Source organism: Colletotrichum truncatum, assembly GCF_014235925.2.
Source record: "Colletotrichum truncatum strain CMES1059 chromosome Unknown Contig_0006, whole genome shotgun sequence".
Classification (NCBI taxonomy): Eukaryota; Fungi; Ascomycota; class Sordariomycetes; order Glomerellales; family Glomerellaceae; genus Colletotrichum; species Colletotrichum truncatum.
This window is the reverse complement of record NW_027222403.1, coordinates 2,589,706-2,611,730: the sequence shown is the minus strand read 5'-3', so window position 1 is coordinate 2,611,730 and position 22,025 is coordinate 2,589,706. Positions and strand designations below refer to the sequence as shown.

Here is a 22,025-nt window from a genome sequence, read left to right as displayed (position 1 = left end):
CCGCTTACTGGTCGCTAGCTGGCTTTGTCGTTGCCCAGCTGTTCTGGTCCAACTGGCGATTGGCGACGGTGGTGGACTGCCAGACCAGAGGAACTCCTCCACCATGCAGGCCGGGAGGCAGACCGCTCCCCCAGTCTCGGAGACGCCTCTCTTACAGCGATAACAAACACCAGTCGAGATGCATAGATCGAGCAAATGGAAGAGCGAAAGCGACGACGAAGGAGGCGGCTGCAGCAGCGACGGGCGACAGCAATGGATCGGTGCCAGGGACGAGTATCTGTGGAGGTGACGGTGAGCACACGACTTAAATCCACAGGGTCCGAGACGCGTCGGTCATATCATTCAACATACGGTGAGGGTTGGACCCAGATGGGAGGGGGGAGCGAGATGAGCGGCGCCGGGGGGTTATCTAATGGGCGAGATGAAGGGTGGGAGCGACAGGCTGACGAAGCGGAATGGGCGGAGTCCTCTTGAGGCGGATGGGATGGGATGGGATGGGACGGGCCAGGATTGGGAATGGATGGATCGATGGAGTGTGGCGGTCGTCTCGGCCTGCCTCACCTTTCGCTTTCAGCAAAGTCAACTTCACTACCCACGAGTGAAGGAGCCAGTGATTGCAAGTCCTGGGTCGGTTCAACCCGAAGGTCCTAGAAGCCAACTGCGTCGGCGTTGACGTCGCTGCTGCTCTGGTTGACCCTGCTGCGAGTTGCAGTATGCCCGGCGACGGACGACAACGACCACAGCGGAGAAACAAAATGAGGGGAGGGAAAACGAGAACGGGGAAACGAGACACAAGACAGACACCCCCCCAAGCAAAGAGCTAGAGCCAGCTGCACAAGGGCCAGCGTCCGCATCGGCAGCAGGCCAGAGACACCGCACCGCAGCGAGCCCAGGCCACCGCCAAAAGTGCGCCGAGTATCCGCAACCCGCTTGGCTACGCCTGATTCAGCCTCATTCCTTTCCCAACTGGCATGGAGCACGTGGGGGAAAACCAAGAAATGCGCCCGGAGGAAGGATCAGAGGCGACCGGTCCAGCAAGCAGCGAGACTTTGACAGAGAAAGGGAAGGGGGGCACCCTTCTAGAGCAGATGCACTGGTGTGGCGTCTTTGGAACCTTTCAGTTTTAAGGTTGCGGGCTCTCAGGACAGGCCCAGAGGATTGTTGTTCCAAGGTTGTTTTCGGCGTGTCTGGGCCAAGGACCGGCCGGTTTGCTGTTGTTTTTTCCCCCTTCCTTTCACTGTCAAAATTCTGTCTGGGTCAGGTTTGTTTACAATGCAATGATGTTTTGTTGATGTTGCGGCTTTTTCCAAGGGTCTCCCCCCGGCAGGCGTCACCTATGATGTGAGAGAAAAGGCGGGTTCGTGGATCTCGGGCGACCGAATGAGAGGCCTCAAGATGCAAAAACTGGAGACTATAGAGAATGAAACTAATGAATAATATCTGGGTCCGGTCCGGGGGTCAACGGGTGGAACAGACGGGGATTTGACGTCGCTGATGGCAATGAAGCAGGGCAAAGCGAAGCCGTGCAAGCGATGGTGGGAAGGCAACGGAAGGCAAGGGAAAAGAAAGGGACCTCTTGGAGTGGAAGAGAGGGGAATACAACAGCATTGGCATTGCGCTGGTGCTGGGTATTGGCTGTGGCAGTGTGACATAGGCTGCCTCTGCTGAGCAGCTACGGAGTCCTTTTCCCCTCGACGCTCAGTACTGTCGAAAAGAACGTGACCTACATACACGAGTGTGTACCTTGCACATCGCCCACAGCGCCGTACCTTACGCACATACGCGCGCGCGCACACACACACACACACATACACACACATGCGCAAGAAGAGCGTCTGGCAATCCTACGTTGCGCTCAGCCAAGAGGTTGAAGCAGCAACGGTAAGAAAGAGAGACAAGGAAAACTGAGTCTGGGATTGATGGGATGATTTGGGATGGACGCTGCAGCTAGAGGAACGAAACGATCCCAATCTTTGCAGAAAACTTTGTGCTCAGAGGCCAGTCTACCAGTACGTACCGGTTATCCTATGCTCACAGGCACAACCTTACACAGTTACACGGAAACAAGAGGCATAGAGACGGTTGGCTGGTCACTCTCAGTGTGCTTCGGAAGAGTATCATCTAAACACCGCAGCCCACCTACGGATGATTCCATTTGCTCCAGCTCGCTAGTGGCGAAACCCTTGCCCAGATCAGAGCTCCCAAAGACCTGGTTGTCTGTTTGCGGATACAAAAGATTGGGGATGTTGAGCCTTCTATCCGAGGAGAACAAAAGGACCAAGGGACACGGAGGAACACGACGGTCAACGCGACAAAGTCTGTCTGAGGGACACAGGTTGATCCAGTCGTTCTCGAAGAGTACAACCACTGCGCCAAACCAAAAACGAACACTCTGCGAATGAGAATGCGCCAAATCCCAGGGCAATCAATGTAAAGGTTCACCGTTCACCCCTGGCATCCGGCGCCATCCCCGTCCCCATCCCCAGCCACCCCATCGTCCCTCTGTCCATTCACCGTCCGTCTGCAGCCTATTCCTAGTCGGGTTCCTCGTCCACGGGATGTCGTCCCCTTCCGAACGATAAACAAGGACCAAGGAGAGGGCAAAGGAAGGACGGTGGATGAATGAACCGGCACAGGTCCTCATTAGCAACAAATCATGGTCCTTGTCAAACACTACCAACACACACTCGCAAACGCCAGAGGAATGATCAAACCAATCAACCTGAACCTTCCGGCCCGAATTCCAGGCTCGCCCACCCCCACACAATCCTACGTCTTCCGAATATGACGCTCTTCCCTCCCCCAATCATCATCGCCAAATGCCTCACTCAAACAGGAAGAAGCTTGTCTCTGACGCTTACTACGTAACTTCTCTTCTCCTCTCTGCGAGAAAAGTCAAAAGTCCAAGAAGATGCCATTTCCTTGTGAGGAAGCAGGTCGATCTCAATTACTTGACGCGAAGCCCGCCCTCAAGCGAACCCTTCCAAATCCATCATTAAGCGAAGCGATCGATGGCCCATCTCATCAATGATGGTTTCTTTAGTGCGAGTGATGGCTTTGCCATCATCAACGATTCAGGACCCTGCATTCCTGCATTCGTTCTCACCTACCAGCGTGTTGGTCCGTTGCCCGCCACTACCACTACCAACAATCACAGCCGATTCCTGCTTTTGTCTCCTCCCGATTTCCCTCACCCACACTCTCCTTTCTCATAGGCTACTCCCCCGCACCTTGCCAACTCGCAGTTTCACGAATCAACTCTCACAACCCAGCGCAGCCTAGCAAGGTGAAGTGACAAAAAAGCCCAGCCAGGCGCAGCAATACACCACCACCAAATACAATCCACTCTGACCATGCCTACTGGCCCGCCTCGCCTATCCCCGCCACTTGAGCGTCTTGCATCTTCACAGCGGATCCCCCCAAAGTACTTGCATACAAGAGTTGCGCCGCCCGGCCTCTGTGCGTCGTGGTCGCTGCGTGGACTGCTCGGAGAAATCGAGCTCGCATATTCGGCCTATCCGCGGCGTAAGTGACGAAGAAGCATCATCAGCCCGTATCATGTCCTTGCCTTGCCGTCGGGTACCTAGCTCGCCCACGCATATGTCTTGACACGGACGCCTCACACGGAGAGATAAGATGGCGCTTGACGCCCACGACGACACGGACACAACCCATGAAATCACCGGATGAGGTACAGCACATGGCCGGCCCCGCGATGTCAACTTTGTCGAGGCACTCCTCAGTTGCGCCTTGCCGCTCAAACCCGCGCCTTAACCAGTCCCACTTACCTCCGATCCGGCCCCTCACACCCCCGAACTTATGTCCATCTAAACTCAATCTCGAGTTGCATCTCGAACCATGTTTCGACCACCGCACTCAGATTCTGCGACCAAAGCCAGCGCACTCTCACTCGCTCATGCAATAAGCCCCGAATCTGTACATACACTAAACCCTCCGCCCCGCCCTCCAGCCTCTCGTTCGCTACCATCTTGTACTTTGGTTCTTTGTGAGCGGCCATCTCGGCAGTATTTTTCCAAGGGAGTAGTGCATTTCGTGAGAGAGTGTGTGTGTGTATGTGTGTGAAGGCGACTTGGTTTGCACCAACCAACAGACAACCCTAGCATCCGCGCCCTGCGGTAGTATGCAGGCAGGTAAAGTAGAAGCAAACAAGCAAGCCACAGGACGCAACAGCCGTAATCCTCTTCTTTTCCAACCCCCTTTCGGCCCAAATTCTCCCGCCCTTCCCCCCCCCCCCCCCCAATCGCCAACTCTCCAGGTCGGTAGAAGAAGATATAATAGGTTAGGTTATTCCGCACACTCGGCGCATGCGATGTACCGCAAACTATTGCTCCCGCGCAGCTGGGTAAACGACGCCAGAAATAGATGACACCACTCTGAACGAATACAACACATTTGGTGGTATTTGACGGTGAGCCTTACCTCGTTCGTTCCCTTGACCGTGCCTCTCTGCCTTTCCGCTTCTCGAGTGGAACCATGCACATATGACTGCCCCTCCAAGAAAGCTCAATGTGTTTTTCTTGGGAAGCTGTTTACGGACACAGACGTTGTTTTGTTGCCCACCCCCTCTTTTCCTCCGTGTGCCGTCCAACATCAGATAAAACGGTACTTGACACTTTGAATCTTAAAAAAAAAAAAAAAAAAAAGGCCAACAGGGAAAGGGAAAAAATAGAAATGGCAACGAGGAAAAGGTTCTTCAGAATTAGATCATCCCCTGTAACGGAATGGCCATCCGGGACCATCAACGATAGCCATGTCTTTCTTCCCACCTTGCTCTCTTTCTCTCCGCTCTTCAAACCCAGAGGAGCGTAAGGTCATCCTAGAGTTGCACCCTGCTCCTCCGTGAGCTACTATATTGGGAAACATGTCGTAGCCTGAGCCCTCCCCACACCATCAGCATCCGAGCCACGAATTTGTCTTGTCTGTCCCCCCCCCCCCCCCCCCCCCCCTCGCCTTGCTTAATGCTGCCGCTAGCCGTTTCGCTCTTACATGAATGGAGGAGTAGTAAAAAGCTGGAGCATAAAGATCAAACAGCTCGCCTTGTATATATTCAGTTTTACAAGAAACATCCCTATTCCGTCGCCGTGACATGGAAACAAACCCCTCCATCCCCATCTCGTTATGTCCTTGACAACCTCCGCCTTGCATTTGTTGAATTCTGGGGGAAAACAGCTCAATGCTTTAGAACTGGGTTGGGTCGCTGGGTGATCCATTCACAGCCCGTCATCTTCCAACGGCCATACACGGTTTATGCAATCAGAAACTCCCTGACAGCAAGCACCGCCGTTAAGCGGCTCTCGCTCCCGCAACGATGCATAAAACGCAAAAATGCTTATATGATATGGATACCGCCGGTTTAACCTTTCAGAGAGAGGGATAGTGCTCTGCAATGCCAAACATGCATGAAATATGCAACCGAATCTTCGTTCCAGAGACTCGTTCGCGGAGGGGGCGCGGGGCGCGGCTTGAAAACGATCAGAATAGGTTCCAGCCCTCCGTTCCGGTTTTTCGGTTTACATCATCTGCTGCTGCTGCTGCTGCTGCTTCTGCTGCTGCTTCTGCTGCCAATGAAGAGTGATGGACTGGCATGACATATGCTTGCGGGGGAGGAATGAGAGAAACGTGGGGAGGGTGGTTCTCAGCTGGTCCATTCCAGAGAGGGGGGCAGGACAGGAAGACATCAACCGTACCGTACAACACCCCCCCCCCCCTTCACTTATCGTCATCATCTTTCGGCAGCGTCTTGCTATCTCCGACATTCAGTATGTCCCCGATTCGTAGGTGGACTAAGGTAGGTCTCGTAGTTTTATCGCCGCCGTTGCTCCGAGATGATGCCATAATCTGACCTCGCAACACTTTTCGCATCCACAGTGTTCCGCCTTTGCAACGCCCTGTTTTGCCGTGGCGTGGTGGAGTGATAATCGTAGTTCCTGCTCCAATATGATAACCCTTCCTTTTGCCTTGTCTCCGTTGACTTAGACCAAGCGCTGGCTGGATGTCCCGTCTCTGACTTCGACTCCAATCCTGCGGTCTTGTTTACCTAGCCTTCACGCTAAGTACCGTATCTCACCTCTTGGAGAAACGCGAACCATCTTAATCTGCTTCAGATGCTGGTCGCTTGTATACATGCCCCGAAAGCCATCCTTGAGAAGGTTCTCAGAATCACATGCCACCTCATCCTCAACAACCCCGGATGTAGCCGACTTTTGGCGCTTCGGGGCTGACTGATATGACGTCCGAATCGCAACTCGGAAGCTTGTATGACGGGCTGTTAGCCGCGTAAGATCTTGAATGATCTTGCTTCATCGGCCATCTCCCTTGAGAAACAAGCCTAAATCTTCAAGGCCGCCAGCCGCTGGTCGATCTTAACCCGTACCTGTCTGCGTCCTCGCGGCTATCACTAAGCCAGGCACGCTTCATTACCCTACGTGAGCGCTTCCAGTATGGCCGCAGATCCGTCGCTTTCTGTACTCGCCACCTCATCTCTCTGGAACTGCCGCGTGCTTCCGTAGCCGTGTCGATCATCACGGGAGTCTAACGCCAACGCCATCTCTCTTTCTCTCTCTCTCGCTCTCGCAAGTCTTTCTTGTTTCACGTCGTCTTGTTGAACGACTGTTTCACCTATTTGCAAGTTGCCGTTTCCCGGCACTGGCGGGTACGACTCCTCCTTGTCATTCTTCTCGTCAAGTAAATCAATCAGCAAGTGCTGTTATGTTTAGCCCTGGACACTGCAACACGCAGCTGTATCATGATACCAGGAGCTCTTGACCTAGTCCAGAGCTTGCTTCCCTATTGCTCAGGCGTCTTTGATTGCTAATGACTGTATTCGTAACCTTAGGAAAGCGATATCATCTCCCACTTGAGAGATTCCTGTTTTCTAAGACGCAGCCCCCTTCTCGCGGTAGTCAGGCTCGGTTGACAAAGGGCTTCCTTCGTTCTTTCCATTCTGCCTTATACTACTTTGGCAGTCTGAAGACCCGCCATAGGCCGAACTTGGTTGTCTCTGCAAGGAACCATAGCCCGTCCTCTCTAGTCTGCAACCACCAAGCAGGCCTCTGTCGAACATAGTGCGGTATCGGGCGTATCTTCGAACACACCCTGCGTAGATGGAACACACACACACACACATACACACAGCCACTCGCTGCTTTGCGAAGCCCCTGACAGTTTCCACACTTCAAGTTCAGGTCCCGGGAAGTACTTGCTGAGTATCCCAAAGTATCTTTATACCGGCCTTTGGCGTCTGTCCCGTGAATCTAGATCATCCCTACGGGGTCCACGGTAGGCCGCCAGCCTCATCAGACCTAATATGGTAAGCACTTCGAGGTTTCGGAGCCGACCGCCCGGGAACTTCACCACTGAGCATCGTGAGAATCAGTTTCGAATGCGGGGAAGGTGGCAACTGTGAAAGGGTCCAACGATGATCATGAGCACCAGCTCGGGGCGTATAGGGCTTGAGAGGGCGTGAAGAGTCCGGATAGGAAATGGAAGGACGTCGAGGTCACTTGACAACCATCTTCTGTTCTTCGGCGGGCCTACCAGCTTTTGGGCCCATATGCCGGTCATCCAGGACGCGAATCAGCCAGGTCGTATGACCGGTTATCTCTTCGCCCGCAGAGGCCATGGTAGGTAGGGAGGCGAATTCTTTCGCACATAGCGAATGACTTGTAAATAGAGAAAAGTCCTGTGAGGAATGCCTGACTCACAATGGGGCGAATTCATGTCCTGAGGTCCATCAATGAAGCTTTACTGGTAGACCAACCCTGTGCCATAGCCAGGATATTGCCACTGGTTCTCCTTACTGAGGATCAATGAATGTTGACAAAGGTCTTTTTGGATTCTGAAGCTCATTGTTGTCACAATGACAAACCCCTTTGGAAAGAGTACGCAGGTCGACGAGAAGTTAACGTAAAGGACCAGAAATAATACAGACCTAAGAGCAGTCGTCCGATCGACCTCAACAATCATGCCGTATGATGGCCATGTAGGTCACCTTGCATAGTGATGGACATTCTGCCTGCTAGAGGTCCCCGAGGACCAAGCGAAATGTATTTTTCGATATGCGAATGAGTTCACTCACCCAACAGAATGCCATACGTCTGTGTAAGGGTTTGGCCCTGGTCACCACACCGCCGGCCCAACGGCGGCAAAGGCGTCCTCGGTTACACAAATATCACCTTATGAGCGTAGGATCTGAGATTCCAGAATCGTCTAGCATCTATCAATAGTAGACTCGTTATGAGTCCGGTAACAGCGTCCGAAATAGCAGAGCCGACAGCTCGTCTTGGGATGGACTGCCAAATGGATCAGGCCGCATCGACCCTGGGACCTTGCACCCTGTGAGACTTGCATTAGAGAGATTGGACAACTCACAACGCTGCAATGTATGCAGCATGTACACCGTCCAACGCGACTGGCAACTGAGTTCATCATTACAAAGCGGGCATGGACGGAATAATTCACTCACAGGAGGACTTTCTTGGCCTCTGCAGGTCGGCATAACGCCAGTTTGCTCCATCAACGACAAATGGGTCTGCAACGCTGCTTGACCACAAAGACAGTAACGACACTGCATCAGACAGAGAGGACGAATGCGCATCATCCAAGATCGACCACTCCGGAATGTGCTCTCCTGCTTCCCCGAGGCATGCTTCCCGCACTATATCACCCATCCCACCTTGGGCCGTCATCAAAGCCTGGATCCATCGCAGGCCGCGTGGGTGTATGGGCCGTCCAAATATGGAAGTAAGACCTGCCCAGGTTCCCACGAGAAGGAACCATGGTCGCTCTCCGCCGTATCCAAGGGACTGGGGCCTGACGTATGATGACGGAGAAGGGTTAGGACAGCATCACACAAGCCGCGGGGGTCAAATCGGCTGGACAGGAATGACGGAACGAAACGGCTGTCGCATAAAACGAGGCTGCCAGAGGTCAGAGTAAGCAAATAGATTACGAGGTTATACATACCTTTGCCGACCAAAAGTCTTTCAAGGGTCATCGTGTTGCCCAGAAGACACCTCTGAAAACTTTTAACAATTTGCACCGGATAGACGGCGTACCAGAAACGAGACGGAAGGGTTCCATTAGAGAAGGGACCATGGCAGGCCCTTATTCAGGGGGCGCTCTTCCAACGGACATCAGGCCATGGATATCCAGTAGCTCGGGAGCGGTTCCAGCGTTTCTTGACGGGGAAAACGGCGTTCTAGGCTCCTTGACCTCGCTTCTTGGCTCCAACCATTGACGAATGCCGGCCTGCAGCACGTCGGGTCTGCCGGCGCAACTCGCCCGCAGTTCCGATGCTGGCAACCATAATGGTTAGCTGCACAGCCGGTATCAGCGATGACAAGCCTGACAGTCGAGCATATTACACTGCATTGTGCAGGGACCTGGCACTGTGGAGACTGACGAACAGCTGAGATGTGAGAAGTTCGTGCTATAACTGATCTGCCCTCGTTCTTGGTCGCATCAGATCGCGATCTAGTTGTCTTATCAAGCAAGTATTGTGTCCAGGAAGACACCATCACTTAATTCAGACGTAAAGCTGTAATCCCCAACATTACCGCAGCTCAAGACTGCGTCATTGGGTACCTATATGAGAAGATGGTCAGCATGTCAAGGACTCACTTGAAGCACACACACACACACACACGCGCACACGCAGAGACACACGCGCGCGGAACACGGGCGGCACCTGCGTCCAAGAGACAAGCATACTATCGATACGTGACAGCTCACAAAATGACATTAACCTGCCTGCCCGCCTGCCTGCCTGAGTATGGAATGGAGCCGCCAGCAGCTTGATAGTCTGCATGTCCATGCCGCGATTCTATGCAGAGTTTTCCAAGTGGGCTCAAGCTTGAATCCTGTCCTTCTTCAGGTGCGTGTGGGCGCAAGCAGCACAGTGGACCCTGAAGAAACATCCGACGAAGCAAAGCAAGTGAGTGAGCGTGTGTCACATCCATCCACCACCCTACAACCTCCACTAGTAGGTCCTGAAGTGGGCTTCTTTGTCTCGGAAACTTGATTCTTCTTACTGCTTCCACTGGTGAGGAGAATGCCGAGCTTTCTGCAAAGAGACCCGTTCTGCGTATGTATAGCAGTGCTAGGTGTGGAGTATTGAAGAGCGCACCTCGTAGTGACGAAGAATTGGAGGGTAGTCACGGAGTACGCGGCGGACGATTTGGGAGCCTGTAATGGGCAAAACTTTTTTTTTTTCCTTCTTCAGTTGTTGGCGCTCGCTTGTCAACGCCTGCTCCGTGGCCAGGCCCGTGTGTCATCCGAACCGGGCGGCAGCCGTGGCATTCTCCAAGCACGCCTCTGGCAATATACATACATGGGTTGTCTCCGAACAAGCTAAAACATCCTGGGGAGTCCTTAGCCGCTTGCCCCAGAGTATCAGTCGCCATTTGCGCTCTAATTAGACCAGGGAGGGAGATGATCTTCTGCACGGGGTACAGTCTCCATTGACATCAGTGTTGCTGACCAGAATCTTGCGTGTTTGTGAATAACGGGCAAGAGTGCATTGAATTAACCAATATGTCTGGACCGCCTGGCATGTCTTGAGCACAGAATGGTGAGCTAGTTTTCACTGCTACTCGGCTTATCGAAGGGATTAGTACTTGTTGCCGTAACTGACCTAACAGAAGTCAAATAATATCACACTGGGTCTTGAGTGACGCCGGAGTATGTCCTGTTGCAGAAAAAGAGCCTGACCGTCGCGTGGAGAGACAGAGGCTGGGCAAGCAGGCAATTGAAGAGGGGCTGAAGGCATATACGTATGTAGGTACCTCTCTTACAAAATGATCTTAGGACAGATGTCTTTACGACAGGGGGGCCCGCTCACGTCGGCTCGGCCTTGAGGCGTACGATTTGCGGGAGTGTTGGCGGAGTGTTGGCGAGGAGCAGGTCCCGCAATGAGCCGGAATCGCAGGTTGCCAGCCCTCACAAAATGGGACCATGACTCGATGTAGCCATTGAGCTCCGAGTTGTTTACTTGACGTGCATTTCGTGTCAAATCGTGCCGTGCTCAAGGCATTCGAGACCAGGCTTCATGCATCAAGGTCGAATTATGTACTTGTGAAAAATAGATTTGGCATGTTTTAAACACAACAAAAATATCAGCGAGGGCAACTCCGTCAAGACACCTCAGCGGTGAAACGAGGTTGATGGCGTTGGATCAGCCGCCTTTGGGAGTTGCGGACCGCCCTAAGCCGTGTAATTTATAACAGAAGGTGATGGGAAGATATGGCTTCTTTAGCTGGACCGGCCTATTGCTTCTGGCATTTGTCGAAAGCTACAGGTAAAGATGGTATATGCCTGTGACTGGCATATGTTGAGAATCCAAACGCGCCATAACCGCGCAGAAGCTGAAATTGGGCACCAATTGACTCGGTCATCGGTTAAAAGGCCGTGGACGGAATCAGAAGCAGTGAATAACGGAGTGCAGTCGGCGGCGATGAGGTGGGCTAATACGGTACCGGTGCGTGCGGCATGCCCACGGCGGCCCACTTTACAATATCAAACTAAAGTCGAGCTTCGCTGCGCTGATGATCTAGTATGCTGTGATGTGGACTTTAGGGATTCCCAATGGAGTCAGATGCATCGAACTATGCACTTATTCTACGTTGCTTGGTGGTGAGAGCCAGAAGACGTAGCATTCGAGGTAGCTATGGTGGGCAAGGCAAGGGACGTTGCTCCCACGCGCCCTCGTCGGCAGTCGGTCATCCCACACACGAGGCAGTCGAACAGCATAATAGCAGCATGGTCGAACATTAGAAGAAATCCATGCAGCGTGGGTGAAGAGACTTGTAAGGTCTTTCTTCTCTCTTCGCGAGGATTGCCCGAGGACTCCATAGACTATCGATGCATGCGTTGTTGCACAGGCGCCAGCGTGTAAGCACGGTACAGTCGCAATATCCATATTCTCCGTAGCTAGGTACGCAAATTGAGCGACAAGCATCTCTTCAATGAGGACCGGGCTCGCCAGTAGTGAATGGGACTTCCGGGGGTGTGGCTCATTTCAACGCCCATGTTGCCGAACGGTGCATGCGGCCGTCGAGTTCCATTGCGTACGGGAAGGGGCGCCGAGGCAGGGCAGTAAGATCTGGAAATTGCAACAACGGCCGAATGCTGGGGCAATTAAGCTGCGAGGGTGAAAACAGGGCAAGGTGCCAAGTGAAAGGCGGCTGGCAAGACCGTATGGAGGAGCATCTCGAAATGGACGTCGGAAGGGATTAACACGTTGTGGCCGATGATTGTACGATCGAAGTCAAGAAGGACATGGGAGGTGAAGAGGCATTCCGGACGACGGAGGTGATGAGGGGGGAGCAGAACCTGGGAGAAACGTGAGGAATCGTAGGGCTTTGTGTTTTTGCGGTCTGATGCCAAACACGCCTTACCTCTTAGCTTTCTCGAAGTGCTCTTTTGCGATACGGAGTACCTAGTTTGTCGTTGAGAGAAGTGACGGCACATGTTGAAGAAATCTGTGTCTACAAGATTTGCATCAAACATTTTGTGGGCACTCGCAGAACGTTACATGTGTGTGTTTAATTTGGCAGCAGGCAACACGACCCGGAAAGTCTTTGTATGCGTCTCCTGGTGCAGGTACTAAGTACCAAGTCGGAAGGAAGTAGGAGGCTGCAGACAGTACCTTCTTCCTTTTCTTTTTCTTCTTTTTTCATGAACGTCCCTTCCGTCCCAACGTCAATGGGCTTTTGGGGGTGGGGAGTGAGACAGGAACGGGAGGGGGATTTGTGCATTCGACTTCCTTGTCTGGGTATCTATCTATCTATCTGCCTTATCTCGGCCAGGCGTCCTGGGGTATGTATTTTCGATTTCGGCCGTAAAGGCAGGAACCATCTAATACCTGTCCACACCTTATCGTAACCCTTGAGCCTTGCAGCCGTTGTCTTCGGTATCTTTGAGATCTGGAATTTTCATGCACCAAGACATCCAGCTTGTCGGGCTGGCTAGAGATCAGAGACGGGAAAGAAAAAAGAAAAAAAAAAAACAAGGACCAACAGTCGGATACCTCCCTTCAACCTCGGGGGTACATGGCATGGCATGTCCGTGCCGTACTTTTCTCTGCATTGTGGGTTTACTGGTAACGGCATAGCTGAGTCCTACACTGTCGTCCACTGGGCAAGGTCGATGCCAAGCTGGGCCAGCCTTTTCTCTTAGATGCCGTTTTTTTTTTTTTTTGCTGGGTCAACCTGCACCCGCTTCACCTCACATTTCGTCATATTCAGCGGCATCGACGTTCAAGGCGCACTCGTCGCCCTCTAATCACTCTTCGCTGGGACGCTAAGGCAAGCTTCTCCCCAACTAATTTGGTCCGAGACATTCGTTAACCCGCTCCATCAACCACTATGAACCAGTCACGGCCAATTCTTTCGAGAGACTTAGGCAAGAGCTCACTCGTCTATGCAGCTCGAGATATGCTAATGCTCGCATTCATCACACCCATCACGTTATTCCGTCTTCCCGCCCGTCTCCAAGGAATGTCTCTCCGTCGCTCCGTGGCCGTGTCCCGAGACTTGTGATCGACTCTCCTTCCAGCTAGGCTTAATCGAAGCCCGCCTAATGGGCCAGATGGCCGCATTTCCATACTAGACAAACCTGGAATACATCAAAGAGAAGAAATGGCATTTGTGACGGATGAGCAGAGTTAAAATGTCCGTCCGACTTTGGCAGCCGTTGCCGAATGGCCGATCCGGCTGCCACCCAACCATAGCCCCCAGCCGGCTTTCGCCTTCGCCTTAGCCTTAGTGCTCTAGCTCCAAATACAACGCTCTTGTCTCGTCCCATCCCATCGTCCACTTAGATCCTCCACAATGCCTGACTTTCCTAAGACGACTTCCCGATCCCCTCCAGCATTCTATTACGGATACATAACTCATCTAGGAAATGGCACGACGTCTCTCCGTCCTCATACGGCAAGGCTTCGTCTTGTCCTCCTCTGCTCGTGTTTTTAATCGAGATCATGGCCAAAGAAGATGCCCCCAGGTTGTGGTTGCACACCACACCTAATCTATCCATCACCCCTCATCCTTGCCATCTCCCACATACACCATGCAAGTGCTTTCTGATGTCAGGTCTAAACGTGGGTGTGATGGACTGATCAGTGTCTCACGCAAAATGCAGACAATTCGCATGCCTTTTTTTCACCCTCCTTTTTATTTTCTATCAGATTGATGGCTTCATGGCTTGCAGCTTGCAGGAGATACCAGTTGGATGTGGTGGTCAGTTGAATGAGGGGGACCCCGAGATAGCGGCCGGCACAAGCCAAGTGCAGCGGCACGTACTACCTCCTGTCGTGGCTCTTCCGCACTCACACGAATTGAATGAAGCAAAAGCGCGAGCGCACGTTTATTCGTCTCCAGCTTATAGCTACGCTGCACTTCGCACGCGCATTCGGCCGGCACACGTAAAAGGAGTGCGTGCGGACGCGACCTTTTCTCTGTGCATTTGGTCCGGACTTCCAGGTGAGATGGCCTCCTAGTAGTTCGCTGGCCAGCAGAAATGAGACAGGATACAACGGGCCTGTTGATTGATGGAGACAGAGCTGTCAAATCTCCACTGCCGCGCCACAACCCTCTCTCGGCAGGACAACACAACATGGGGTATTTGGTGGCTCTTCGCTTGCCTGGCCAAACGTTTGGCCAAAGTCAATCAACCTTGGGGATGGTGGTGATCTACAGGCTACGGGAAATATTCGCGCCTTTTTGCAAATGCTAACCCCGGGCCCGTTATCATCGCGAAAACAGCATCCGCCCCGGCCAAGGACGGCAAGGATCAGAAGCATCATGGAACATCAACCCTGTCGGTCCTGTCGTCGCAATATGGCAGGTCAGACTGAAGAATGCGAGTGCAAAGCAATAACGCTGCGTCTGTCACTGCTCTGTCTGCAACCTTCATCAGATATCAGAATCGTCTGAGCAACAATGCCCATCCAGCCCCGGCTTGCATTATATTGTGTTGCTCTCAACAGCAGCAGTCAAGCACACCTCACGTTACCCATCATTAGCGCATTCACGCACGCCGACATTCACACCCTCCGCGGATGCTTTCGCCCTCGCTCGACAACCCTACGGAGCGGTAGTAACGGACAAGCCCATGACAGACAGAATGGAAGGGAGACAAGAAAGGCACAAAATGACCCGATAGTCACGGAGGATCGATTAGTTGAGGCAACTGCAGGTCCGAAAGATGAGTCGGTTGGTACGGGTACGGATGCCATTTGACGAATACAGATACAGGCAGACCCCCAGCACAGAAGAGAAGCGCAAGTCGTAGCAGGGCAGTCTGGCGTGCCTCCGCTCCGCTACCTGCGGCAGCATGCTTTTCCCAGTCTGGCCTGGTTTCTGCTTGATAACGGGCCAGACAAGAGACGAGTATCCATAATAAGCAGCGCAAATGCTTGTTCGTCCGCTCGATTTGACTCCACGCCGTACGTTCGTTTGTCAGATGCAAAAACTGGGGACCTCTACAGCGGCCCAGGCCATTTCCTGGCCAGGGTCCCGTCAGTGCGCGCAAGCCTACCTTACCTTACATGCCTAGTGACTACTGCGTGAAGGTTCCTGCTTCTCCAATTTTTCAGGATTTTACCCCTCCCGGTTTTGCAAGCCTGCGGCTAAGGTACTACTCACTGCCAGACTCTTTTTCCCTCTTCCCTTGTCTGTAGCTTGCTACTGCTGCTGCTGCTGCTACTACTACTACCACTACCACCATTGTCGTTGTTACCAATACTGCTAACGCCGCTGTTACTTACCAGGCTAGGTTGAATGGCAGGAATAGGCTGCTACTGCCGAAATTTCATCTATTCTCTCATCTCGTTCCGTGGTCCACGTCCGGCCGCTCTATTTTGCTCTTGTTCTTTCGCGACTTACTGAGCCATTGATTTGTCCTTGCCTAGCCTATCTTGGCCTGGCCCTTGTCTTTTGTCCATCCGTTGCTGCAACCCGTCAGGTCAAGTCCTGTATCCGTATTACTTAGGACAGGTACCTTCGAAACCATCGACGGCAAGGCTCTGCTCCTGGTCCTTGTCACCAGCTCCTCCAGGCGTCTGCTCTCCACCTTTGTCTCTGGATGTGCAGATGGCCAGTCGTACTCACACGAATGATGGAATCTGCCCACCCGAGCAGTGGATCTCCAAATCTCGCCCTGCTGCCATTTTCCACATCAACTAGCCGCTCAACCATGGAGACTGGAGAACAGACACCAACCATGAGCAAAAGGACCCTCCCTGGCGCGCAGGGTATGGCGTTATTCGCGCGCTACACTAGGTTTTGGCAACAATTGTCCATCCGAAAAAAAAGAGTACTAACCTGTTCTCGTCTGTTGTCGCCTCTTCATCCTCACTCCCCCCTCTTGACTCTTCAGGCCATCCCCTCTGTACCCGTAGCCTCCACAGGCCGCGGTGGTTTCGCTCCCCTCCCCACCAGATCGCCCCCGCTTTGTGATTCGCGTTTCCCCAGTCGCTATCCATAGTGCAACGGGGCCAACAAGAGAGGAGGAGAAGAGAGAGGGAAAGAGAGGAGGCGACAGGGACCAGCAGCTCCAGCCGCCTCTGACTGCTTACAGCTGTTGTTTCGTGACGTGCCAACCTAGGGTCGAGGTTTGAGGGGTCCAGGACGGTCATGGTCCGTGGTTGACTCCATATCCGAAGCTAAGAAGTGACAAGGGACAACAATTAGGAAGAGCAGGGCAGGGCACCATACGGCCCCCAAACCTGTTTGCTTCAATTCGAATTTCGTCTGGGTCGATGGCGCGCCGTGGAAGCAAGGACTTACTTAGTGATGAGGTCGACAAGGCGAGGGGAAAGGGAGAAAAAAAAAACGATGCCTGCAACGCGAGAACTTATCGCAGCGCTACTGTTTGCAAGTGCTGATGCCAGGCTGATACGATGCGTCGATAGGAACGAAACCTGCCAATGCCAGCGCCTCTGAGGGCTTGCTAAAGAAGCGTCGTCCCAACACGGAGCCACAAAAAAAATCAACAGCCTCTGGACTCCATCCACACCCCCAAGAGCCCCAGCCCAAGCTTGGCCGGTCTTCAATCCAGCCTATGTTGGAGACAAGAGGCAGCAGGCGCAGTAGCGGCAGCAGCACACAACCAGCACCACCAGCAGATGCAGGCTGGGAAGGCAGGCAAGCAGGTAGGCAGAGCATGAGGTGGGAGGGTAGCGTAAGAGAAAGATACTTACATCGCGCGGGTGGGCTCTTCCCCTCCAAGTACGCGCAAGTACCGCCATCGTACCCTAGGAATCCTTGCTGGGGTCTGCGTAGAGGAGACGTCGATTCAACGCCTCTTCGCCTCTTTTTTATTTCTGCAACTGGCACACACGCCCCCCCTTCCCACCCCCGATACAACCGCCGACCACGCCCCTCCCCTCCCTCTCTCCCCTCCCCCTCCCCAATACCCTTACATGAATGAACGTGATGCAGCTCAAGTGTGGTGTAGCTAAGAAAGTCGAAAGTCGAGGATGTGGCAGTCTAGACGAGGTACCTTCAAGACCCGTCGTCTTGCCTTCCAGCACCATAATCTTAGACAACACGCACTTCGTACATCCATTGCATTACATTAGACACATCCATCCCATACCTAGCCAGTACTTTGTTACCTTGTTTGGATGGAGGACCACAACCATCTCAATGCATTGGCGCATCTCTTAAACAACCCATGCATGGTCTGGCAGCCCACCACATCTGGCTATATATCCTTGTCCCTCGCCCCAGGTCTACTCACCTTGGACAACCTCATTATCACTTCTTCCCTTGGGTCATTGTTGTTTTTAAAAAGACCAATTGGTCCGCGCAATGGTTTGAGTTTCCATTGTCATCTTTCATCTCTGTATAATACCTCAGTTTGACCCCTCCTCGACCCTCCTCCAGCATCCCATACTCGCGGCTTGGGTGTTGGTCCTCTTCCCCTCTTGCCCGTGTCACTCATTGATACCACCTACTCGGACGGACGCAGACAAGACGCTCTGACAGTCCGATCTGTTATCTCGATCGCTTGGGTCCTTCTAGACTGAAAGGAAGAAGAGACTTGGAGATAGACTGAGAAAGAGAGGCTTGGGAGCTTCGCAGCTTGAGGAGACCACGATCTTACTCGGAAATCTTGATTATCCAATCAATCCATCCACCCATCCATCACTGTTGGCCTACGAGCGTAATACCTTGCCGGTAACAGTTTCACTTTGGGAAATCTACCCAAACTCCCCTTCTAATTCCCTTTTTGGTACCGTCTCTCTCTCGACGCTGCTGAAAGATTTGGGTTGCCACTCCCCTACCACACACTTCACCTTTGTAAAGACCTACGCACCATCAGGCGGCAGGAACAACCACGAGTCACTGCCCAATTCGGAATTCACCACAACGACCTTTCGAGAAGAAAGGCACGTTTATCAACAACGGCAATAGCAACCGCCACACCCCGAGATCCCACTTGATTTTCTCAGCCCAGAAGGCACGCCACACAAACTCTGCTTCCCACCTCTTCACCACAACCTTCGCCCGCAACTTCACACTGCGGTCACGTCTGTTCCCGCCTACGATCCTACCCTCGTACAACAACTCGGCACTTTCACGCACGCTGCGAAATAACAACTGAAAACATCACCATGGCTTCCGTCATGGATCTCTTCCTGCCGAATCTCGGCTTCGGCTGGTCCCCTAACGCCTGGATGTATGTTTTCATCGCCTTGTGGTAAGTCAGCCCTTCTGTGAACCGCTTTCTTTGTGAGCAATCTCACTTTGGCGTTTCACGTTCACTCTGCTAAGAGTTTACAATCTGACGTACTTTACAGGCTTCATCGCTACGTTCGCCTTCTTGTCCACTGCGTCAGCCACTGGGCATACAAATCCAAGCCTATCCCCAGCAAGCCAACCTTCACCGCAGACGATGTTACCGTCATCATCCCAACTATTCACAATGTCTTTGAGGAACTGCGCCCTTCTCTTCTCAGTATCTTGGCCTGCAAACCTCATGCCCTGATGCTTGTTACTACTGTAGAGAAGCACGCTGCGCTGGAGAAGCTTGCCCACAGCCTTCCTCACCCCAATGTCCAGGTCTACTCTACCCCAATCGCGAACAAGCGTCTGCAGGTCTGTGAAGCCCTGCCCAAGGTCACCACCAAGATCACCATCATGGCCGATGACGACGTAACCTGGCCCTCCACCCTCATGCCTTGGATTCTGGCTCCCTTCGAAGACCCCAAGATCGGTGGTGTCGGTACTTGCCAGAGAGTTAAGCGCGTCTGGGATGGTCCGTGGTCCACCCGCATCTTCAACTGGCTGGGAGCAGCTTACATTGAGCGACGCAACTTTGAGATCTCCGCTACCCACAACATCGATGGAGGTACCTCTTGCATGTCTGGCAGAACCGGTGCCTACCGGTCCGAAATTCTCTCTAGCCACGACTTTCTTGAGGGCTTCAAGACCGAGAAGTGGGGCAAGTACATTCTCAACGCCGACGACGACAACTTTGTCACTCGCTGGCTCGTCAGCCACCAGTGGAAGACTTGGATTCAATACGAGCGCGAGTGCGAGCTGGAGACTACCCTTGAGAACAGCACCAAGTTCCTCTACCAGTGCTCCCGGTGGGCTCGCAGCAACTGGCGCAGCAACTGGACCAGCCTCGTCAAGGAAAAATATGTTCTTACGTGAGTCCTCATCATTTTTATTTTTTCTTTCCCTTCCATTCCCCTCTTCGCATGACCCTTGGATTTTCATCCCTACCCAAGTCAAGCCCGTGCCGCGCTACTGCACTTTGCTAGTTCGCACACAGAATGCTAACCAATGAGAAAAATAGTCAGCAGCCATGGTGCACCTATGCGCTCCACATTGCGACCTTCACGTCCCTGGCTTTCCTCTTCGACCCCCTCATCATCTTTGCACTATGGAAGGGTACTGCTGAGTGGGATATTGACAGCCGCAAGCAAGCTCTGTGGGCTCAGATCATCTTCGTGTTTGGCTTCACCAAAGTCATCAAGCTCATGGGTCTCTTCCGACGCAACCCGAGCGACATCATTTTCTTGCCTGTGTCCATCATTTTCGGATGGGGTCATGGATTCATCAAGCTCTACGCGCTGTCAACTTTGAAGATGGTAAGTTGGTTTTAGTTCACAATGAGTCTTGCTGTATCTGGTCCAGCTAACACTTTGTGAACAGACATCCTGGGGCAGCAGAGCCGATGGTGACACCAACGACGACATTCGTCTGACCCCCCGCCCCAAGCGCGCTATGAGTTTGACCACGCCCCCCGGCGGCCAGGATCTCGTGCGCTACCGCCACGAGCGTCAGATGACGGAGAAGGTCTCCGACTGGCACCGTTCCTCCGACGAGCCCCGCAGACCCCAGGCCGTGAGGATGAACACTCACCCTGCCAAGGGCATAAAGCCTCACGTCACTTTCTCGCTCTTGGAGCACCCTTCGGGCTAATGGAAATACGATGAGAACTTAACGAATTATGACAATGCGACAAATGGATTTGCTAGAGGTGAAACGGGACTCTGGCCGGGTGCGCTCCCTACTTGTCTGTAGGGAGTGAAATGGGAGGAATTGTTTGGTCGAAGTCAGTTTTATGTCTTCGACATCATCGCCTTTTCTTGCAGCCCATTTTTTTTTACGGAAAACAAAATCACCCACCAAAAAGGATATTGAGGCGGGAAAAAAGTTTTTTCGGTTGTTTTTTTTTTCCCTCCCTCCCTTTACGATGGATACGTACAGTCAATAGCATACGGAAACGGAAGCACAGGACAGCAACAGTGTGTGTCGGATCTTAATTATCCAGGGCATCATTGAAGCAGGAAGAATGGAGGAGAAGAAAGGCGGTTTGGTCATCTGTTTATCGAGACGACTTTGGCCTCTGGATTTAACTCTTTTGTTGCCAAAACCAAAAAAGGAAAGGACGGGTCGTTGGCCTTTGTGATTTCGCTTTTCTCTATTTCAGTTCATTTTCAGGTTTTCATCAACCCCGAAAAGAGTTGCGGGAAGGGCATCGCGTGGCGGGCGGGCAGGCAGTTTGACCTTTTTTTTATTATCATTTTCCTTGTTTGTTTTTCCTTTTCTTTCTTACAAAGGCAAACCCAAAGAACGGTGGCATTTTTCTCTAAACCATTGCACCAAAAAAGGGAGGCGAGACAGAAAGACAGAGAGAGAGAGAAAGATGCATTAGACCTGTTTGGTCTTTCATTACTACTCCCATTACTTCATTATTTTCTCCTCAAGCAATGCTTTCCATAGACTGTGAAGAAAGAAAGCTTTCTAAGTGAAGACTAACGTCCTCATGAATATCGTGATGAATGAGGTTTGCAATGACAAGATGTAGTGGTCAGACTGCTGGGCCAATAGAAGCACGGTGCCATTGTGCATTTTTTTTTTTGATGAACCGGGGGATCGACCAGCCAGCCTTGCTAGTCCGATCGGGAAGGGGGCGATGGTTCCCAGAAGAAACAAGCAAGCATCAGCAGCATCTACCACGCGTGGGCCGTTACACAGCAGACGATGGCGTCTCGTATCCCTCCATTGGGAATGCGTCTTCCGAGTTTCCCATGTCTCCCCACCAGGGCCTGCCAAATACCGGCCCCGAGCAAGCTGCGATATCTGGCTGCTGGCTGGCCTCCCACGCACACAGTTTAGGTTCTTGAAACAGGTTACACAACAGGGCCAAGGAATGCGAAAGCTCACTAATTCTCCGGCTGGGCTGGAGAAGGGGAGGGGGAGGGGAGAGGGAGAGAGAGAAAGAGAGAGAGATGTCACCTTCTTTGGACGGTAGATGGCTGTGTCCATGTCCCATGCGCCTCGTTTAGACTGTCGTTGCTGTGGATGGGTGTGGTGGTGGTGGTACGGCGCTGGGCGTGGAGAGTTGGGAGGGGGGCTCTTCCTGTCTTACATGACGTCCTCTCGCCAGCCTTGGTGGGGTTCGGACTGAGGGGGAGGGGAAGGGGAATGGGTGTGGATGACAGATAGCCGATGAGGCACGAGGCTCAAAGGAGGACGGAGGAA

General features: G+C 52.7%; 3 protein-coding genes across 3 annotated transcripts; 1 reads left to right on the top strand and 2 right to left on the bottom strand.

Moving 5' to 3' along the window:
- Positions 1–8,254: 8,254 nt before the first annotated feature.
- CTRU02_209986 (uncharacterized protein) lies at positions 8,255–8,708 on the bottom strand (the record flags this gene model as incomplete). Its single annotated transcript, XM_070205374.1, has 2 exons — positions 8,255–8,404; positions 8,589–8,708. The coding sequence occupies 2 exons, from the start codon at positions 8,706–8,708 to the stop codon at positions 8,255–8,257; spliced, it is 270 nt and encodes an 89-aa protein (XP_070061022.1).
- Positions 8,709–9,126: 418 nt separating this feature from the next.
- Positions 9,127–9,393, bottom strand: CTRU02_209985 (uncharacterized protein; the record flags this gene model as incomplete). Its single annotated transcript, XM_070205373.1, has 2 exons — positions 9,127–9,317; positions 9,372–9,393. The coding sequence occupies 2 exons, from the start codon at positions 9,391–9,393 to the stop codon at positions 9,127–9,129; spliced, it is 213 nt and encodes a 70-aa protein (XP_070061021.1).
- A 9,247-nt stretch (positions 9,394–18,640) lies between these two features.
- CTRU02_209984 (polysaccharide synthase) lies at positions 18,641–20,459 on the top strand (the record flags this gene model as incomplete). Its single annotated transcript, XM_036720802.1, has 4 exons — positions 18,641–18,726; positions 18,827–19,681; positions 19,831–20,125; positions 20,190–20,459. 4 exons carry the CDS (start codon positions 18,641–18,643, stop codon positions 20,457–20,459), a joined length of 1,506 nt encoding a protein of 501 aa, XP_036587642.1.
- Positions 20,460–22,025: the final 1,566 nt, after the last annotated feature.